General features: G+C 41.3%; 1 protein-coding gene across 2 annotated transcripts in view; it reads left to right on the top strand.

The window, feature by feature from the left end:
• The window catches only part of LOC149248638 (E3 ubiquitin-protein ligase RGLG3-like), a 239397-nt gene extending 221484 nt beyond the window's left edge, over positions 1-17913 (top strand). For both annotated transcript variants that reach the window (XM_089458486.1, XM_089458485.1), the window contains exons 6-12: positions 15474-15571; positions 15814-15893; positions 15988-16093; positions 16853-16980; positions 17085-17262; positions 17406-17462; positions 17573-17913. In XM_089458486.1, coding sequence (XP_089314612.1) covers positions 15474-15571; positions 15814-15893; positions 15988-16093; positions 16853-16980; positions 17085-17262; positions 17406-17462; positions 17573-17659 — 734 coding nt within the window. In that variant the 3' untranslated portion in view covers positions 17660-17913. The remainder of the gene's footprint in view (positions 1-15473; positions 15572-15813; positions 15894-15987; positions 16094-16852; positions 16981-17084; positions 17263-17405; positions 17463-17572) is intronic.
• The last annotated feature ends 655 nt before the right edge of the window (positions 17914-18568 follow it).

The raw sequence follows: 18568 nt of genomic DNA on the forward strand, positions 1-18568 counted from the left end.
CTTAGCTATGTCGGACTTCACAAAAACCTTTATTATGGAATGTGATGCCCTCAGAAAATGGAATTGGTGTTGTTTTAATGCAAGAAGAAAGACCCATTGCTTTCGAAAGTCGTCCCATTAAAGGAAAGTATTTACACAAAGCTATTTATGAGAAGGAAATGTTGGCAATACTACATGCACTTAAGAAATGACGACCCTACTGAATGGGAAGACACTTCAAGGTAAAAACGGATCATGATAGTCTTAAATACTTTTTAGAACAAAGATTATCTTAAGAAGAGCAGGCAAAATGGGTCACAAAGATGTTGGGTTATGACTTTGAAATCATCTACAAAAAAGGGAAGCAAAATGTTGTGGCAGATGCACTTTCAAGAAAGGATGAGGATGTGGAAGCATTTCTTTATGTCATTTTTATTATCCAACCAGATTGGATAAACGAAGCAAGGGATGAATGGAAGAATGACGAAGAAGTGTGAGAACTCATTCAAAAGTTAGAACAAGATCCTAGTATATCTGATACCTTTAGCTGGAAAAATGATTCATTATGGTACAAAGATTACTTATACCTATGTCAGAATTCCCAACTCAAACAAAATATTTTTATGGAATTGCACGCCTCTCCCTTAGGAGGGCACTTGGGATTTTTAAAAACTTACCACAAGGTTAAAAGGAATTTTTTTTGGGATGGCCTTAAATTTGATATTCAAAAGTTTGTGGCGGAATGCTTGGTTTGCCAACAAAGTAAAGTTGAAACAATTAAGACCCCAGGTCTATTACAACCTTTATCCATTCCAAGTCAACGTTGGGAGGAGGTTTCAATGTATTTTATCACAGGTTTACCCAAGTCCGAAGGAAAGAGTGTCATCATGGTGGTAGTTGAGAGACTTACCAAGTATGCACACTTTTGTGCATTATCTCATCCATTTAAAGCCAGTACAATTTCTACTGCATTTATGGAAACCCAAAGATTATTGTAAGTGACAGAGATCCCATTTTCATTGGAAATTTTTGGATAGAATTATTTTCTTGTCTTGGTACTTAGTTAGCTCATAGCTCATCTTATCATCCTCAATCTGATGGGCAAACTGAGATAGTAAACAAATTTTTGGAAGGATATCTTTGTTGCTTTGTATTTAATAAACAGACACAATGGGTCAAATGGTGGCCTCTGGATGAATGGTGGTATAACACTTCCTTCCATACTGTAGCAAAAATGACCCCATTTATGGCACTTTATGGATATCACCCACCGCCCATCACATCATATTTAGGAGAAAACTCTAAGGTTCAAGTAGTAGAAAATCACATCGAGCATCAACACGAAGCTCTCCAACTCTTAAATGATAACCTAACTTTGGCACATAATAGAATGAAACAACAGGCAAATCAACATCGTAACGAAATAAGTTTTGATGTAGGTGACTGGGTATTTCTATAGCTACAACCATATAAACGAATGTCCCTCAAGCAAGCTAAGAAGGATAATAAATTATCACCAAAGTATTATGGTCCTTAAAGGTGTTGCAAAAAATTGGTACTATGGCATACAATGGCAGAGCCAGAGAGGGCCAGCGTGTGAGACGCAGAGGGTCCAGAGGCTGACGCAGAGGCCCAAGAGGGTAACGCTGGGCTAGAGAGGCTGACGCAGGCCCTAGAGGCAGTGCTGGGAGATTTTCGTGGAATAGATTGGAGCTGGAGCACTGGATAGGGTGATGCAGAGCAGCAGAAGCTGTTTTTTTGCTGTCGGATCGTTCATCTGGGGATTTAGCCAGAATATCTATCTCCGACTGAGAGGTACTACTGTCAAGGGCATTCTCTATTGGGTGAGCCATTTCTGGCACCCAGGTTGTATTCTGAAACTGCATAATAATAAAACCTTTTGAAAAGTTGCATCGGTTTTCCCGCATTGGGTTTTTCTAGGGACATTAGTCCAAAAACAACAGTGTCACTTGTGTGCTTGTTTTTCATTCAGTTGATGATTTGTATGTGTTGATATTGTACTTGTATTTATTTTCAGTATTTACATGGTAAATAACTTGTTAAGTAACTGAACAAGTAGGAAGAAATAAATCAGATAGTACAGGAAGAATTTTTAACGGATAGACTTAGAAATTCCAACATGGTATCAGAGCGTGGTTGTAGATCACAGGATAACTGAAGGCATCAGCCAAGCAGAGCAGCAACAACAAAAACAATTGTCCCAAGTGACAGAAGCTATTCCTAGCAGAAAGCAGCAAGGAAGGGGTGACGCAGAGAACCTGCGTCAACATTTCGAGCCAGGAGGAGGATCAACGCTGAGGCAGAGAAGAGCAGACCTGACCTACGCAGTGCCCGGTCATCTTTCTCAGTGAGGAAGGATCGATACTGTGGGCAGGAGGTGTAGATTATGCCAATGCTGGGATTGCACAGAGCCTAGAGGCTCTAACCTTTAGATTGCTAGGGCATAGGAGACTGTGGGTAAGTTGTGGAGTGAAGCTGGTGGGGTACTGTGATCAGAACAATACCTAATAGGGCAAGACCAAGGAGGAGGGTGTTGCTGCCGAGCATTTCTAGCCAAGAAATTTGGATCAGTGGTGCAGTTACCCAAACGATTGGAGTGGGGCATCTTGACATTGGCAGAGGGATTTCCAGAAGGGAAATCAAGGCTCAGAGGGAGTCAAACCAAGAACTTCCAGATGGGAAGTTGAGAGACTCAAAAGAGTCGAAAGAGGAGCAGTGAAATGGCAGTGAATGGGCTAAGAGATCAGGATAGACTGGACGAAGCTTTGAACTTCGTAGTTTGGAAGGCCAGGATCTTGTCCATTCTAGACAGGTATGGCATCAAACACTTTTCCTTGAAAACGATAGCGATCCCAGTTGACTCGGCTGAAAATGAGAAGTACGAGGAGGCAATGGCCAGGGCTAAGTACATCATTCTTGACGGGGTCAAGGATCATGTGGTACGAGATGCATGGAGTTGTTGCAGCAGCGCAGAGGTCAGTAGAGGGAGCACTTGTCAGTGACAGAGGGAGCTTCAGCATCGGGAGCGTTTCTAGCCTGACAAAGATGTTAGAATTGGGTGGATCAGTTACTTAATTCTCAGTAACTGAGTTGCAATGCAGCAGTTAGCAGTGGCAGTGCTATGGGCAGCGCGATGCAGCATGATGAGAGGGGATGCAGTGCAAATGCAACAATGGCAGTGGCAGGGCCATGGGCAGCAACATGGATGCAGAGGGAGCTGCCGTACGGATGCAACAGTCGCAGTGGTAGGGCCATGGGGAGCAGTACATGATGCAGCAATGCAGAGGATGTTGGGCGGGGAGGCCTATCATCAGCACAGGGACCGATGCTGGATGATCAGGGTGATACTCAATGAGGAGTATTATTAGAGCACAGTCCTTGCTAGGAGGGAGTGCTTATTTGGGGTAGCATCGGATGTGCTCTAGCCACGAAAATTGGTAGAGAGGTTAAAGCACATGAGATCTCCAAGACTCAAAAATGGTTTGGGCAGAATCTAACCGGTTTGGGAGATACTAAAATAATTAATATTTTTAATGGAGTTTCTAAGTCTAAACTTAGGAAAAATAAATATTAATGGGTATTAATATAAAACTGGGTTAGAATAGTCCAAAAGTCATGGATCAAGCCAAATCTAATCTTAGCCATTGATTAGAGATTTAATCTTGGCCGTTGATGGAAAAATGAGAAAAGTATAAGATGAGGCTTGAGGGTCAGTTGGAGAACACGCCAAGAGAGATCAAGAACTCAATTTTATGGGGCAAGGTTTGCTGAGGAAATTGAGTGAAGTGATCTAAGTTGTAGCTGATGGGCAGTGAATACATAGTAGAGAGGCAGAGTTAGTACCGGGAGGATTAGCGCAGAAGTCGGGAGAGGTTGACGCAGAGCCATCTAGAGGCCACACGGAGGCAGCCAGAGGCCATGCAGAGGCAGCCAGGAGCTGCACAGAGACAGAGAGGGCCAACGTGTGAGACGTAGAGGTTCGATAGGTTGATGCAGGGCTAGATAGGCTGACGCTGGGCCAGAGAGGCTGATGCAGACCCTAGAGGTAGCACTGGGAGATTTTCGTGGGACAGATTGGAGCTAGAGAGCTGGAGAGGGTGACGCAGAGCAACAGAAGCTGTATTGTTGCTGTGGGATCATTCATCCGGTGATTTAGTCGGAATATCTGTCTCCCACTGAGAGGTACTATTGTCGAGGGCATTCTCTGTTGGGTGAGCCATTTCTAGCACCCAAGTTGTATTCTGGAACTGCATAATAATAAAACCCTCTGAATAGCTGCACCAGTTTTCCCGCATTGGGTTTTTCCGGGGACATTAGTCCAAAAACAATAGTGTCATTTGTGTGCTTGTTTTTCCTTCAGTTGATGATCTGTATGTGTTGACACTATACTTGTATTTATTTTCAGTATTTACATGGTAAATAACTTGTTAAGTAATTGAACAAGTAGGAAGAAATAAATCAAATAGTACAAGAAGAATTTCTAACGGATAGACTTACAAATTCCAACAGTTTCTTAACAGTCAGGGCCAAAACCTCTCTACTTTTGAGAGGAAAACCCTTTAGTGAATTTCTCTTATTGAAGCTTCCATTGATCAATGCCAAACCCTAGACTCCTGACAAAGAGATCCTCCAAGCACAAGTCAAGTCTTCACTTCTTTCTCCATCATATACCCCAACACTTCTTCCAACACTTTGTTTCCTGACACTTTGTCCTCCTTCTTTCATCCCTTAGTTCTCTTACTATGAATCTTGTTCTTCTTCTTTGAGTCTTCTAGATGAGATGTTCTTCCTTGATCCCTTGCTCAAATATACTTCAACTTTGACCAACCGAAATCCTTATTGAGTGGGTGACTATTCTACTGCCCTAGTCTCTAGCACGTGTGTGAGGACCACTAGGTTCATATGCTCTTCTTCCCTTCGCTTGAGAGTCTTCCTTCCACGCTGGAGTAGGAGGCCTTTGTAGGCCTAGTTATTAACCCAAACCATAAGGAATATACCACTTCAATTTCACTGCTGATCTAGCCGCAGTCTGTCCCAGATTCGTTCGCACGTGTGACTGTGTATACCCTAGAAACAATCCCTCAGACTTTGTTGTTCATCCTCCTCTCTTCGCTGCCTAAGTGGACCCTTTTTCCTTGTCTTCTTTCGACATTCTTATCTCTTTGTTTTCTTGTGGATTTCAGAGCTTGAGTAGTACATTATGTTTGGAGTGGACAACCTCTATAAATAGAGCACTGTCCCTCCACTTAGGCCGACTTGTAACCTGACTTGACTGGCTGCTAGCAGGCCGACTTGGATGGTTGTTTGTAGGCTGATTTGGTGGTTGATTTGCTTAGTAGAATTCACACATTTTCCATGGTGGTGTAGCATGCTTGAAGGTTCTTCTTGATGGTGCCATTGCTTGGAGGAGACTTGTGACTTTGCTTGGACGCATTCTCTCGACCATGATACATATACATACAAGGTGTAACATGCCCTTAAGGTCTTCAAATTATTCTTTTGACTATTTGACTCACCTATAGCACTTTAAATAGTGCTAGACCTATTTCAATGAGCAAGAAACTCATTGACATATATTATAAAAATAATATTTATTTTCTTGAATAAATACAAATATCAAAAGTACATATATGAAGACCAAACCTAGTTACCTTTCCTTCAACAATATTGAAGATCAACAAAGTCAATAAATTATTCTTATCGTTATTTATTATGATTTTGAGCATAGGTGGATCCAATCTAAAAGTTGTGAAACCTAGTCTGCTTACTGAGTAGGGTGGTAGGGTGGTGCAAGGCACGAGATTGGAGTCTCCTTCAAGTCGGAGCCTAAGAACAATTCAAGGTGGCAGGGTAGTGCAAGGCAAGAGATTGGAATCTCCTTGAGGTCGAAGCCTGAGAACATTTTTGGGCAGTGGGGTGGTGCTACGACAGGTTTGAGCCTATGTAGGGCATTTGAGTGTCCTTCTAGTTGGACTTGGTAAACTAGGGTGTGGGAGTGTCCTTCCAATTGGAGCTGGTAAATCTGGGCATTGGAGCGTCCTTCAAGTTGGAGCCTATAAACTAGGGGGTTGGAGCATCCTTTAGTTGATGTTGAAGATCTTGGAGGTTGGAGCATCCTTCAATTAATGTTGAAGATCTTGGAGGTTGGAGCTTTATATTGATGTAAATTTTGAAGACCTATATTAAGAAGTGTTCGGTGGTTTTTCTCTCGGAAGGGTTTCCACCAGAAAGTTTCTTGTCTACTATCTTGGATGTTGTGCATTGTTGAATGGTGTTGTTATATGTTCCTATGATGTGATATGATGTTAACTTATGTTTTTAATCTAATGCTAATGATAATTAATGCTATGTGAAGTTAAAATTAATCGATTGAAGTGAAATACTGATTCACCCACCTCTCAGTATTTCCAACAGGATATGGGGCATGTAATGTGTCATGAAAAGTGTTAAGTATGGTGTAAGGAGAAAATTAACATGCTATCTCAATCTGGGTTTTCCAATTAGTGCTTCTCTTGTAACCTAAGGCCTTAAGGGAGGTCCCACTAGACTAGGGCTAAAGATTAATTCCCTTGGTAGGGTGAGAGAATAGATTTATAGTCAAGATTGGTCAATCTTTCAGATCACCCCTTTATGCATAATAAATGCCCATAACAAACAAGTATAAGCACCCAATTGCAAAATGATCAAAGTACCTTTTGAATAGTATCCCACCTTCATCCAAGTGGTTACAGTGCTAGATGGGTGAAAGGTATATGGCTGATGCAAATGGCAGAGGCACATGACATATCATTGTCAAATAATGGTTGTTCAGGGCTTCCGGCTGCTTGGTTGTCTGTTTGGCTGTCGAATGTCAGAGAAAAGTTTTTTGCAATAAGGTTACCCATTTTGGCAGGTAACAAGCCCAAGATGCAAGAACAGGTAGCTAGGGTCATACGAGGATGCATGCTTTGTTGTGCCAGGAAGCCTAGTAATAGGAAATAGGGTCTATATCATCCCTTACCTTATCCACTCATCATTAGGAAACCATTTCCATGGACTTTGTGGGAGGTTTACCAACAACTAGGAAGGGACATGACTACCTGTTCATGGTAGTTGACATGTTTAGCAAGATGTTTGTTCTAATGCCTTGTAAAAAGACCATTAGCAAGCAAGAAGCAACAAATTTGTTTTTTGGACAGGTCTGGGTGCACTTTGGGATACTAAGGAGTATCGTTTCAAATAGGGACACAAGATTTCTCAGTGCATTTTGGACTATATTGTGGGAAAAAACAAACACAAAGTTAAAGAGGTTTACAACGTTACATCCACATATCGATGGGTAGATAAAAGTAGTCAATAGGACTTTGGCGCAACTTTTTAAGGGTTACAACTAGAAATATATGAAGATTTGGGATGAATTTTTGGTACATACACAACGCTCTTACAACTAAGCAGTCCATACTTCTATTGGTATGTCCCCATTTGAAACTTTTATTGGATATTTTCCACCTTCACGTTTGGATATTGCTTATGAGGAGCAAGGAGTGAGGGAGGATCTTATAAGGTTTCCCTTAAGGGCAAAAAAATTTGTTGAGAAGATTAGGTAGATCCATCTATAGGTACAAGAGACACTGCAGAAGTCACAAGAAAAATATAGGGCCAAGAATGATTAGCACATAACAACGAATTACTTCAAGGTGGGAGACAGAGTATGGTTACAGTGGAACAAGGAGAAACTATAGGGTCCTGGTAAGAAAATCAAGGTCGTGTAATATGGTCCCTTTGAGATACTGGAAAAGGTGGGAGATAATGCCTAGAGACTTAATGTACCCCCATACATGCATATTTACTAAGTGGTGAATGTAGAGAATCTGTAACTCTATGAGCCTTCCATGCTAGATCATGAAAAGCAATAGATCCTACCTTTTGTAGAGGATTGGGCACCATATGCTTAGGTAGAGTTGATAGAGGATATTGTTTTGCATAAGAGGTCCATAACTACAAGATAGGGGTAGCATGACCTTGTGTTGGAGAATGTAGCTACAATTGGTCTTCATAATGCCATTGTTATCATTGTATTTGGAAAAACAATTTATTATGTTTGTTTCCAACATGTTTATCATGCTTATATTGATCAAGATACATTTTTGTAAGTCATATTCTTCATGACAATCAAAGAAGGAAAATTATTATTTATTTGTAATGATAAAATGCCCCACAAATGCTAAGTTGACTAGCATCAAGATCAAGTCGACCTGCCTCCTCACACTCTCATTGTTGGATCATTCAATCGAGTTGTGAGCTATCATCTATTGATTTGTGGTAGCATCAGATGTGCTCTAGCCATGAAAATTACTAGAGAGGCTAAGGCACATAAAATCTCCAAGACCCAGAAATGGTTTGGGGAAATTCCACCCGGTTGGAGAGATATTAAAATAATTAATATTTTTAATGGGGTTCCTAAGTCTAAACTTAGGAAAATTAAAATATTAATGGGTATTAATATAAAACTGGGTGAGAATATTCTAAATGACATAGATCAAGCCAAATCTAATCTTAGCCGTTGATTAAGGACTTAATCTCGGCCGTTGAAAACTCAACAAGAAAAGTATAAGAGGAGGCTTGAGGGTTAGTTGGAGATACACCAATTTGATCAGTCAGTTCGATTTTCTGGAGCGTGGTTTCGCTGAGAGAATTAAGCTAGTGATCTATTGCAGTGAGGGGCAGTTCGGCATGAGGCCGAGAATACATAGCAGAGAGGCAGAGATAGTGCCAGAGAGACAACGCAGAGCTTGGAGAGGTTGACGCAGAGGCAACTGGGAGATACGCAGAGGCTGAAGAGGCCAGCATGGGTGACGCATAGGGTCTGAGAGCTGACGCAAAGAACTAAGGGGTTGACGCAGAGGCTTCAGTAGTTGCGCAGAGGCTAGCAGAGTTGACGCAGGGCTAAGAGGCAACGCCAAAAGATTTTTCGTGGGGTAGACTAAGTGCTGGTGAGCTGGGAAGGGTGACGCAGTCCCTGCAGAGTGACACAAAGCAGTAGAGAAGCTTGGAGCAGCTTTAGCTGTCCAGCTAATGAGCTACCGTAGTTGCTGTGGGATCGTTCATCCAGTGATTGATCATCTGGAATATCAGTCTCCGAGGAAAGGTATTACTGGCGAGGACATTCTCTGTTGGGTGAGCCATTTCTGGCACCCTAGTTGTATTCAGAAACTTCACAATAATAAAATCCTCATATTTGCTGCATCGATTTTCCCGCATTGGGTTTTTCTGGGGACGATTGTCTAAAAATAATGGTGTCCCTTGTGTGATTGTCTCAGTTATTTCAGTTGTTGATTTGTATAAGAGTTAAGGCTGCATTTGTGCTTATTTCAGTATTTATATTTATAAATAACTTGTTAACGGAATGAACAAGTAGGAGAAATTAAACCAGATAATGCAGCAGGGATATCTAACGTGTCAAAATTAGAAATTTCAACATGGTATCAGAGAATTGCAGATCACAGGAGAACTGAAGACACCAGCAGTAATCTGGAGAATTTGCAGCAATAGCAGCTGTCCCGAGAGACAACGTTGTTCCGTAGTAGAAGCAGCAGAGAAGAAGTGATGCAGAGGGCCTGTGTCATCATTTCGAGCTAAGAGGAGGGTCAGCGCAGAGGTAGAAAGGCGTAGATCAAACCTACTCAGTGCCCAGTCATATTTCTCAGCCAGGAAGGATCGATGCTGTGGCCAGGAGGAGCAGATTCCACCGTTGTCGAGATTGCGTAGAGCTTGAAAGGCTCAGTTTCTTCAGTTGCCGGGGCTTGGGGAGCTGTGGGTAGATTGTGATTGAGAAGCTGGCGGGTTGTTGGTTTTGTCAGAATAGAACAATACCTAAGGAGACGAAACCAAGGTAGAGGGAGCCGCTACCTTGAGGATTTCTAGCTAAGAAATCCAGATCCAAGTTGCAGCGGCAAGGAGGATTGGAGAGGAGCGGTTCGATAGTTGGCCAGAGGATTTCCAGGAGGGAAATCAGGACTTAGAGGGGGATTTCCAGGAGGGAAATCAAAACTTAGAGGGAGTCCAGAAGAAGAGCTGAAATGGTAGTGAACGAACTAAGGGATCAGGACAGGTTTTATGGGGCCTCCAACTTTGTCATCTGGAAGGCTAGGATCCTGGTAGCGTTGGATCGACATCGCATCAACGACTTTGCCTTGAGAAATGTGGCTATCCCAGTTGACCAAGCTGAGAAAGAGAAGTATGAGGATGCAATGGCGAGGGCGAAGTGCATGATCCTTGATGGGGTCAAAGATAATGTCATACCACATATTGCTGAGAAGAACACAACAAAGGAGATGTGGGACACTTTGACGACCTTGTATTAGGGCATTTTCGTGCAGCAGAAGATGCTATTGGAGAATCAGTTGCAGTCGTATCAGATATAGAAGGGAGAGCAGATAGATCCCTTCCTTCTCAGATTGCAGGAGATTTGTGACCAACTTACTTCCGCGGGGTTTACATCGGATCCAGAGTTCATGGTGAGGACCGCCTTGAATGCAATCTTCGAGGAGTGGGAGACATTTGTCCAAAGTATTTTGGGCAAGGCCACTCTTCCAGGATGGGAGGAGATGTGGGCATCTCTTTGCCAAGAAGAGATCAAGCGGATGACCAAGGCAGGGAGTAGTGGCAAGGGAAGTCGAATCAAGAAAGAGGAGGAGGAGGATGCGACTCTAGCATTTGCGGGACAACAAGGGAAGAGGAAGAAGAAAGACATCTCCAAGGTGAAGTGTTTCCATTGTGGGGAGATGGGACATTATGCATCCCAGTGTCCCAGGAAGAAAAACAAGGGAGAGACTTCCGACTCCAAGGAAGCTCCAGCTAAGGCGGAGAAAGAAGTCGAGATTGATGACGATTGTGCCATGAGTGCTCATGCACCTCTAGAGAAGAGGTGCGGAGACATCAAGTTGTAGTCAGGAGGACTACAAACTAGGGGCAGGATCCTTGAGGTGCCCAAACTCTTGGATCATATTCGGCTACGGGAGTCCATAACGACAATAGCGGGATGACAGGGGTCGGGTGGAGAAAAGTGTAGTGGAGTAGCAAGGCAGTGCTTGGGTGCAGAAATCTGAGGCAACACAGTACAGGTTGCAGTAGTGCGAGAGGCACAGAGGTGAATGCAGCAACGTGGTGGCAGCAGGGAGCACAGGATAGCAGCAGAGGTAGCTTCAGTTTCACAAGGCTTCTAGACTGACTGGGATGTCAGTATTTGGGAGAAGTCATTTACCTACTTCTCGGTAATTGAGTTGCAGTGCAGCAGTTAGCAGTGGCAGTGCTAGGGGTAGCATGGGCAACATATTGAGAGGGAGTTGCAGTACAGATGTAGCAGTGGTAGCGGCAGTGGCAGTGTCGTGGGCAGTAGCACAGGAAGCAACAATGCAGATGATGTGAGGCAGTAGGCCAAGCATTAGCAAAGGTACCAGTGTGGAGGATCAGTGTGATGTTTCCATGGTGAAGCATTACTAGAGCACATTCCGCGCTAAGAGGGAGTGTTGATTTGTGGTAGCATCGAATGTGCTCTAGCCATGGGCGGAGAGGCTAAGGCACATAAGATCTCCAAGACCCATAAATGGTTTGGGAAAATTCCACCCGGTTAGGGAGATATTAAAATAATTAATATTTTTAATGGGGTTCCTAAGTCTAAATTTAGGAAAATTAAAATATTAATGGGTATTAATATAAAACTAGGTGAGAATGTTCTAAATGACATAGATCAAGCCAAATCTAATCTTAGCCGTTGATTAGGGACTTAATCTCGGCCGTTGAAGACTCCATAGGAAAAGTATAAGAGGAGGCATGAGGGTCAATTGGAGATACACTAAATTGATCAGTCAGTTCGATTTTCTGGAGTAGGGTTTTGCTGAGAGAATCGAGCTAGTGATCTGTTGTAGCGAGGGGCAGTTCGGCATGAGGCCAAGAATACATAGCAGAGAGACAAAGATGGTGCCAAAGAGACATCACAGATCTTGGAAAGGTTGACACAGAGGGAGCTGGGAGCTATGCAGAGGCTGAAGAGGCCAGTGTGGGTGACACAGAGGGTTTGAGAGCTGACGCAAAGAGCCAAGGGGCTGACGCAGAGGCTTCAGTAGCTGTGCAGAGGCTAGTAGAGCTAACGCAAGGCCAAGAGGCAGCACTGGGAGATTTTTTGTGGGGCAGACTGAGTGTTGGTGAGCTAGGAAGGGTGACACAGTCCCTGCAGAGTGACGCAGAGTAGTAGAGAAGCTTGGAGCAGCTTTCGCTGTCTAGCTAAGGAGTTGTTGTAGTTGCTGTGGGATCGTTCATCCGGTGATTGATCAGCTGGAATATTTGTCTCCGAGGAGAGGTATTACTGCCGAGGACATTCTTTGTTGGGTGAGCCATTTCTGGCACCCTAGTTGTATTCAAAAACTGCATAATAATAAAACCCTCATATCTGTTGCACCGGTTTTCCCGCATTGGGTTTTTCCAGGGACGATTGTCCAAAAATAATGGTGTCCCTTGTGTGATTGTCTCAGTTATTTCAGTTGCTGATCTGTATATGAGTTAAGGTTGCATTTGTGTTTATTTCAGTATTTATATTTATAAATAACTTGTTAATGGAATGAACAAGTAGGAGAAATTAAACCAGATAATGTAGTAGGGATTTCTAACGTGTTAGACTTAGAAATTTCAACATCATCATCTCATGTGAAGGTCTCCAATAAGAGCTACAAAACAAGGAATACTTGTCGCTCTCTTATACAAATCTGAGTTGCTTAGAAGTTCATTTTTGTTTGCCATCCAAGGTCAACTGAAGGTAGTAAAGTATGTAACAATTTGTTCTACTATCTACGAGGAACACGAGTATTCAAGGAGACATTAAAGAAAAGGAAGTTTATTTGTACTAATCTGAGGTCATTGTGGAGTCGTCCGAAGTCTGGAAGGAAATCTGACTTTATTGAAGCATCCAAAGCTGTAGGAAGCCCGAAATCATAGTGAGAACCGAGGTCTGAAATAGTTCGAGTGCACAGAGAGAAGCTTTGACTAAAATCCTCCCAAAATGGGGAGGTGTGATCTAGAATGGATCATTATATTGTTTGTCATCTATCTCAATGATTTCATAGTGGAAGAAGTGGAGGAATCAGTTCATAGGACCCTTTTTACTAGTGGGTCCCAATTTGGAAAATTGGGGTCTGAAACCTTCTAGGAGTAGTTTGATGCATCAAATGGCGTTTTTTGGGGGTAAAACTTTGCTACAAAAATGTCGCTCTATATTGTGCTATTCTACACACAAAGACCTTTCCAATGATGCAAGAATTGCCTTGATTGGAGTATGTATGTAAACGTCATGCCATTCGAAAGTTGACCTTCTTGTTTTGACCTCATGATTCGAGAGGATGCTGCATCAAGCCCCATTACTCATGGAAAAGGGGCTTGTCCTATGATCATGAAGAAAAAGACTCTATAAGAGTCCATATTGTAACTCTAGTTAAGATTTGAAGGAGTCAAACTTAACCATTAGTAGGCTATCTGGTTGTGTTATAATGGGGCCACTAGGAGGAAAAGGGGTTCCATTCTGTTTGAGTGCATTTTATTCCGTAGATGAGCAGAGTAGCCAAGAGTGGATAGGGAGATATAAAATAAAGAGTATTTGTGTATTGCAACAGTGCATTGGCTACATGCCGCACTTCTTTGTATTTGCATCCATTTTCCATTTAGAGAAAGAGAGCAAAGAAACCTCACCTTCCAGCTGTGTTTTCTTCTGAAAGGGTTTCCCAAGGTATATCTTGTGTTCTTATCGTTGTGAGTGATTGTATTTTTGTTTGTTCTCTATTTTCCGCATTTTACATATTGCATGCACGAAGCTGTAACTTAATAAATCCAGAAGTCCAAGGAAAAATAATTTGCATAGTATAGATTTCAAAATTCTAAGTATAATTTTATCAAATCTATTGTGAAAAACTGTCTAGTAGAATATCCACAATAGTTTACAGAACATACATGATTTAAGGAGGGAGCAATAATGGTGGCATGAGTTATCCCTTTCCTCTTTCTTGCTTTTTCCACCTTTCTAGCAGCCTTTTACATTAATGATTTGTCTTTATTTGGTGCATATCTTAGGAGCCCATGCTTACTTTATGCTTTTCCAACACCCCTTTGAGATGTAGCAGCTCATTCATTGGGGTTGAGTCATTTAAGAGTTCCTTTATTTAATATGAAGCATTAAATGCTTAAGGAACCGACTGATGGCTAATGAGGGGTAAAGCTCATGCTAGGATTTTTCCCATACGCTAAATATGTTCCAGCGAGCTTTTGCATCTTACATTTTCTTTCATTGTGGATTTATATGCTTTTAACGTTCTTCCAACTACATCAACCTTTGAAGCCAATTCTCTAAGCCTTGACTTAAGGATGTGGATAGAGGGTGCCAATCCCAATGACAAATGACTACCAACCCAAAGAATGGCGATGTATAATTGGGAGAGATGGAAAGTGGTAAGTATGGATTACCTTGGACATGCTATCCCAATCAATGCCTCCCCAGTAGTGTCATTCTTAAACCATAAACCCTTAGAGGAGGTCCCCCTGGACTAGAGTCAAAGACCAACCTCCCAAGTGAAGTGTGGGTGCAAAGATACAATCGAGATTGGTCAATCATCCAGGTTTCCCCGTGATCGATATCAATATTCCCATAACATTAAATGAAAACCCATGATTGCAAGAATGGTTAGAGTACATGCCGAAAAACGACCCACCTTCCTTCAAGAAGAATGCCAGAAGGGAGAGAGATCTGACTGGAGCAATGAGTGGAGAACTCTGGCATAATGTTATGTGCTGGCAATCATGGGGCTTGCTGGCTAGCGGCTGTCAAATGAGGAGAAATTTTTTCCTTAATGGGTTACCCACTTTTGGTGGGTAACAATAAACAAGATTCGTATCGGTAAATGACCCATTTTTATAGTGATATCCCCTAAATGGCCTAATTTGTTATTGACTACTAGTCCTTTATTTTCGGCAAAAGAAAGTAATTTCTCTTTCTTGTAAATAGTACATGTATCCTCTTTTACCATCGTAGCCTATAACTGTTTCACATATTTAAGAACGTTGGTACATGATTCTTGCAGCTGTGAACTTGATAAGGACTGGAAGTTACTAGTTTCATCTATCTTCTTAATCATGATGGACAAACAAATTCTTTTCATATAACAATATGCTTTGTTCATGTTTTCCCTAAATTTGTAAGTGGAGGGATGTCAATGACGTTTGTATAAATTCTTGTTGTAAAACCAGTCAACATGGAGGTGTATCAAGGTGCATAGTCATGAACAAAACTCTATCCCTGCTTGATATGTTGAATTCTCTGTAATGAACTGAGGAATAGTGATATTTCTGTTCTATTTCCCTGTGCTCGTCACTTCCGAAAGAGATAACTGAATAATGTTTTGTTTTGTGATATTTTTATCTGTTGACATATCATCTTTTTGATTGCTCTGTGGCAGGTCCAACGAGTTTTGCTCCAGTCATTGAGGCTGCAATGGGCATTGTGGAAAACAGTGGTGGTCAGTATCATGTTCTTGTTGTTGTTGCAGATGGACAGGTATTAAAGATACCATTTGCTTGCTTTTTAGTCTGGAGTAAAACAATGTCAACTCACTCTATATTATCTTATTGGAATTCATTGCCTGCACTTGTGGCTTCTTGCTTCATTACAGTCAGATTTACATGGTTTATCCTTGCCATAAACCTTCCCATTATCCAAAAATTTAGTGTTGAATGATTGAAATTCTTATTATATCATCTCATATCAGTGCTTTTCCATGGTGGCCTGATCATTTGCAGGTAACCAGGAACAGTGATACAATGTCTGGGCACATAAGCCCACAAGAACAGAAGACAATCGATGCTATAGCTACTGCAAGGCATGTCACAGCACTTACATTGCACTATATGGAGTAGTGCTTATGTGTTTTTGTTTAAAACTGATGTAGTTCTTACACCTTTCTATTTGTGCAGTCATTATCCTCTATCAATAGTACTGGTGGGTGTTGGTGATGGTCCCTGGGATGTGATGCAGGAATTTGATGATAAACTCCCTCGCCGTGAATTTGACAATTTTCAGGTGCCATTTTCTTCCATTTAAAGTTCTTGTTTTTCTTTATTTACTTCTATCTATATTTATGTGGATGCAAATATAACTGTATGCTAGTTGTGATTTAAGTGGCAAACATGAATAGATGCAATACATGGTTTCAACAGTTCCATTCTTCTGGAGTGACAGAGACTGTGCGTATGTGTATGTGTATGTGCACATTCGCTCGTGGGATAGAGAGAGGCAGAGGGGGCAGTGACTGTAGGATTTCAAACCTGCAAGCTGAATCTAGTGGTTTGGGGAGGAAGCCAGTTTAAAGCCTTGATTAATAAAATTGAGGTTTCTTTCTTTATGGCCATATAAGCATAGCAAGTAAATCTAGCATCTTGTTTGTAAAAATCTTATGGACTTCATTCTCCTGGTGAACGAGTTTGATGAATCAGTTTCCTTAGTTTGTTATGCATGCATCATAGCTTTTGTCTAAAGCGCCACTTATCCCCTAACATGTTCTCAGTTGGGTGTTTGATTTGAGTTGAATTTACTTCTATAGTCAACATGTTTGGTGCCTTGTCATACTAATCTTTTGATTATATGTTCCATCTTCACGCAGTCAAGATTGTATTGGGGGAAAATGATCCTTGGGCAAAATATATATGTTAGGCTCTGATTTCAAGTTGCATCCATAGTGCAGTCTCTGAACTTTTATTGAATTAATGCTACGTATGAAAGATATCAAACTTGGCCAACACTTATGTTGGGCTCTGATATGGAGTTGCATACCTTTTGCAGTTTGTGAACTTTACAAGCATTATGTCAAAAAATCTTCCACAATCTGCAAAAGAAGCAGCATTTGCACTTGCTGCACTTATGGAGATCCCATTTCAGTATAAAGCAACAGTCGAACTCAATATTTTAGGGTACTTGTATACTACCAACTTCATTTATATAATGTTTTTTGAAGGTTGGCTATGCTTCTTGTTTATTCACTCCAGAAGATCAATTTGATTTGCCCTGTTTACAGTCGACGTGTAGGAAGGGTTCCAAATATAGTGCCACATAATCCTCCTTTGCCAATGATTCAACGTGATGCTGCTGTGTCAAACAATCCAGACTCCACAACCCTCCAATCAACAGCTTCACATAGCATCAGTTCTATAGGGAATTCCCCGACAAGAATGAGTTCTGAAAGTGAGGCACAGGTAGAGATTTTCAGTTCTTTTGTGGTATGTTTATCGTGTATAATCTGTGGGTGTTTTGTGTTAACTGTACAATTTGCTGCTATTTTAATTCTAATTATGGAACTATATGATGTTCTGAAAATTCTGTTTGATCTTGCATTTAGGTTTGCCCCATTTGTTTGACCAATTCTAGAGACATGGCACTTGGTTGTGGACATATGGTGAGTATAGAGAAAACTAGACATCATTCTTTTCCTGTTTGCTATTCGTAGAAAACACTGCATAATGCTTCAGTTTTCTTTTTTCAATGACCTTAATTTTGTTTCATCAGACTTGTAGGGATTGTAGCCAAAATTTGTCGAACTGCCCCTTATGTCGTGCACCCATCTTGTCACGTTTGAGATTGTACTCTTCTTGAAGATTCACTCATTCTACTGGTAACGTGTTCATTTCTCGTGGATGATTTTGGCAATGGTTCTGGGTGAATTTAAAGTTGAGATTTAAGTGGAAAACTTTGTTTCATTCCTGATGGATGATTTTGGCAATGGTTCTTGGTGAATTTAAGTGGAAAACTTCATTTGTGTGTCTCTCTTAGTAGCACCATAAGACTGCAGATATATTTGCACTGCAACTGGTTAAATATTTATTGTGGAATATGATATTGAGTCTGCAGATCTTACATGGTACTTCATTTCATAACAAAAAATGACTGATTTATGATGCATGTGCGTAGTGTATCTGAAACTAAGAAAATTTTTCTTGCTTTGCACCATGTTTGCTTTTTGCATCAATGAGAAAAATTGAGGAATATTTTCCTCTTTGTAAATTTGTTTGGGTAACTTATGGAAGCAATAGACGTCCCAAACCTAGGAGGAACAGGTGGGATGACTATGTTCTGACTAGGATAACAACTAACCTAGGAGAGTGGCCATCTGAGTAAAAGGAACAGCCCCTAAGGCAGTGAGGCAGCACATCCCCAAAATGATGTTTGCTGAGCTATGATGACTAGACTTGGTAGCATAGAGTTGCCAAAGCTTTTGGGAAAAACTGGGAAAACAAGGGATGGCAGGAAGGTAAGGCACACTAAGTTATTTAGGGTCCTGTGGCTGAAGGTAGTTGTTTTTATTTTATTTATCAGCTAATCCAAGTGATTGAGATGACTAAGAATGGAAAATTAATAAGGCATTAAGTGATTTTGATAGCTCTCTTCTTGATTCCTAGCTAACCTAACTGATCTAGAATTTGCTGAAATGGAAAGCAAAAGAATAGGAGTGAAACCGTTTTCTTTTCCTTTAACCCAAATGCAAATGACAAACAATGAGAATTG

This window comes from Pinus tabuliformis, chromosome 7 (assembly GCF_031772625.1).
Source record: "Pinus tabuliformis cultivar Carrire ecotype Pingquan chromosome 7, CPIR1, whole genome shotgun sequence".
NCBI classification, from domain to species: domain Eukaryota; kingdom Viridiplantae; phylum Streptophyta; class Pinopsida; order Pinales; family Pinaceae; genus Pinus; species Pinus tabuliformis.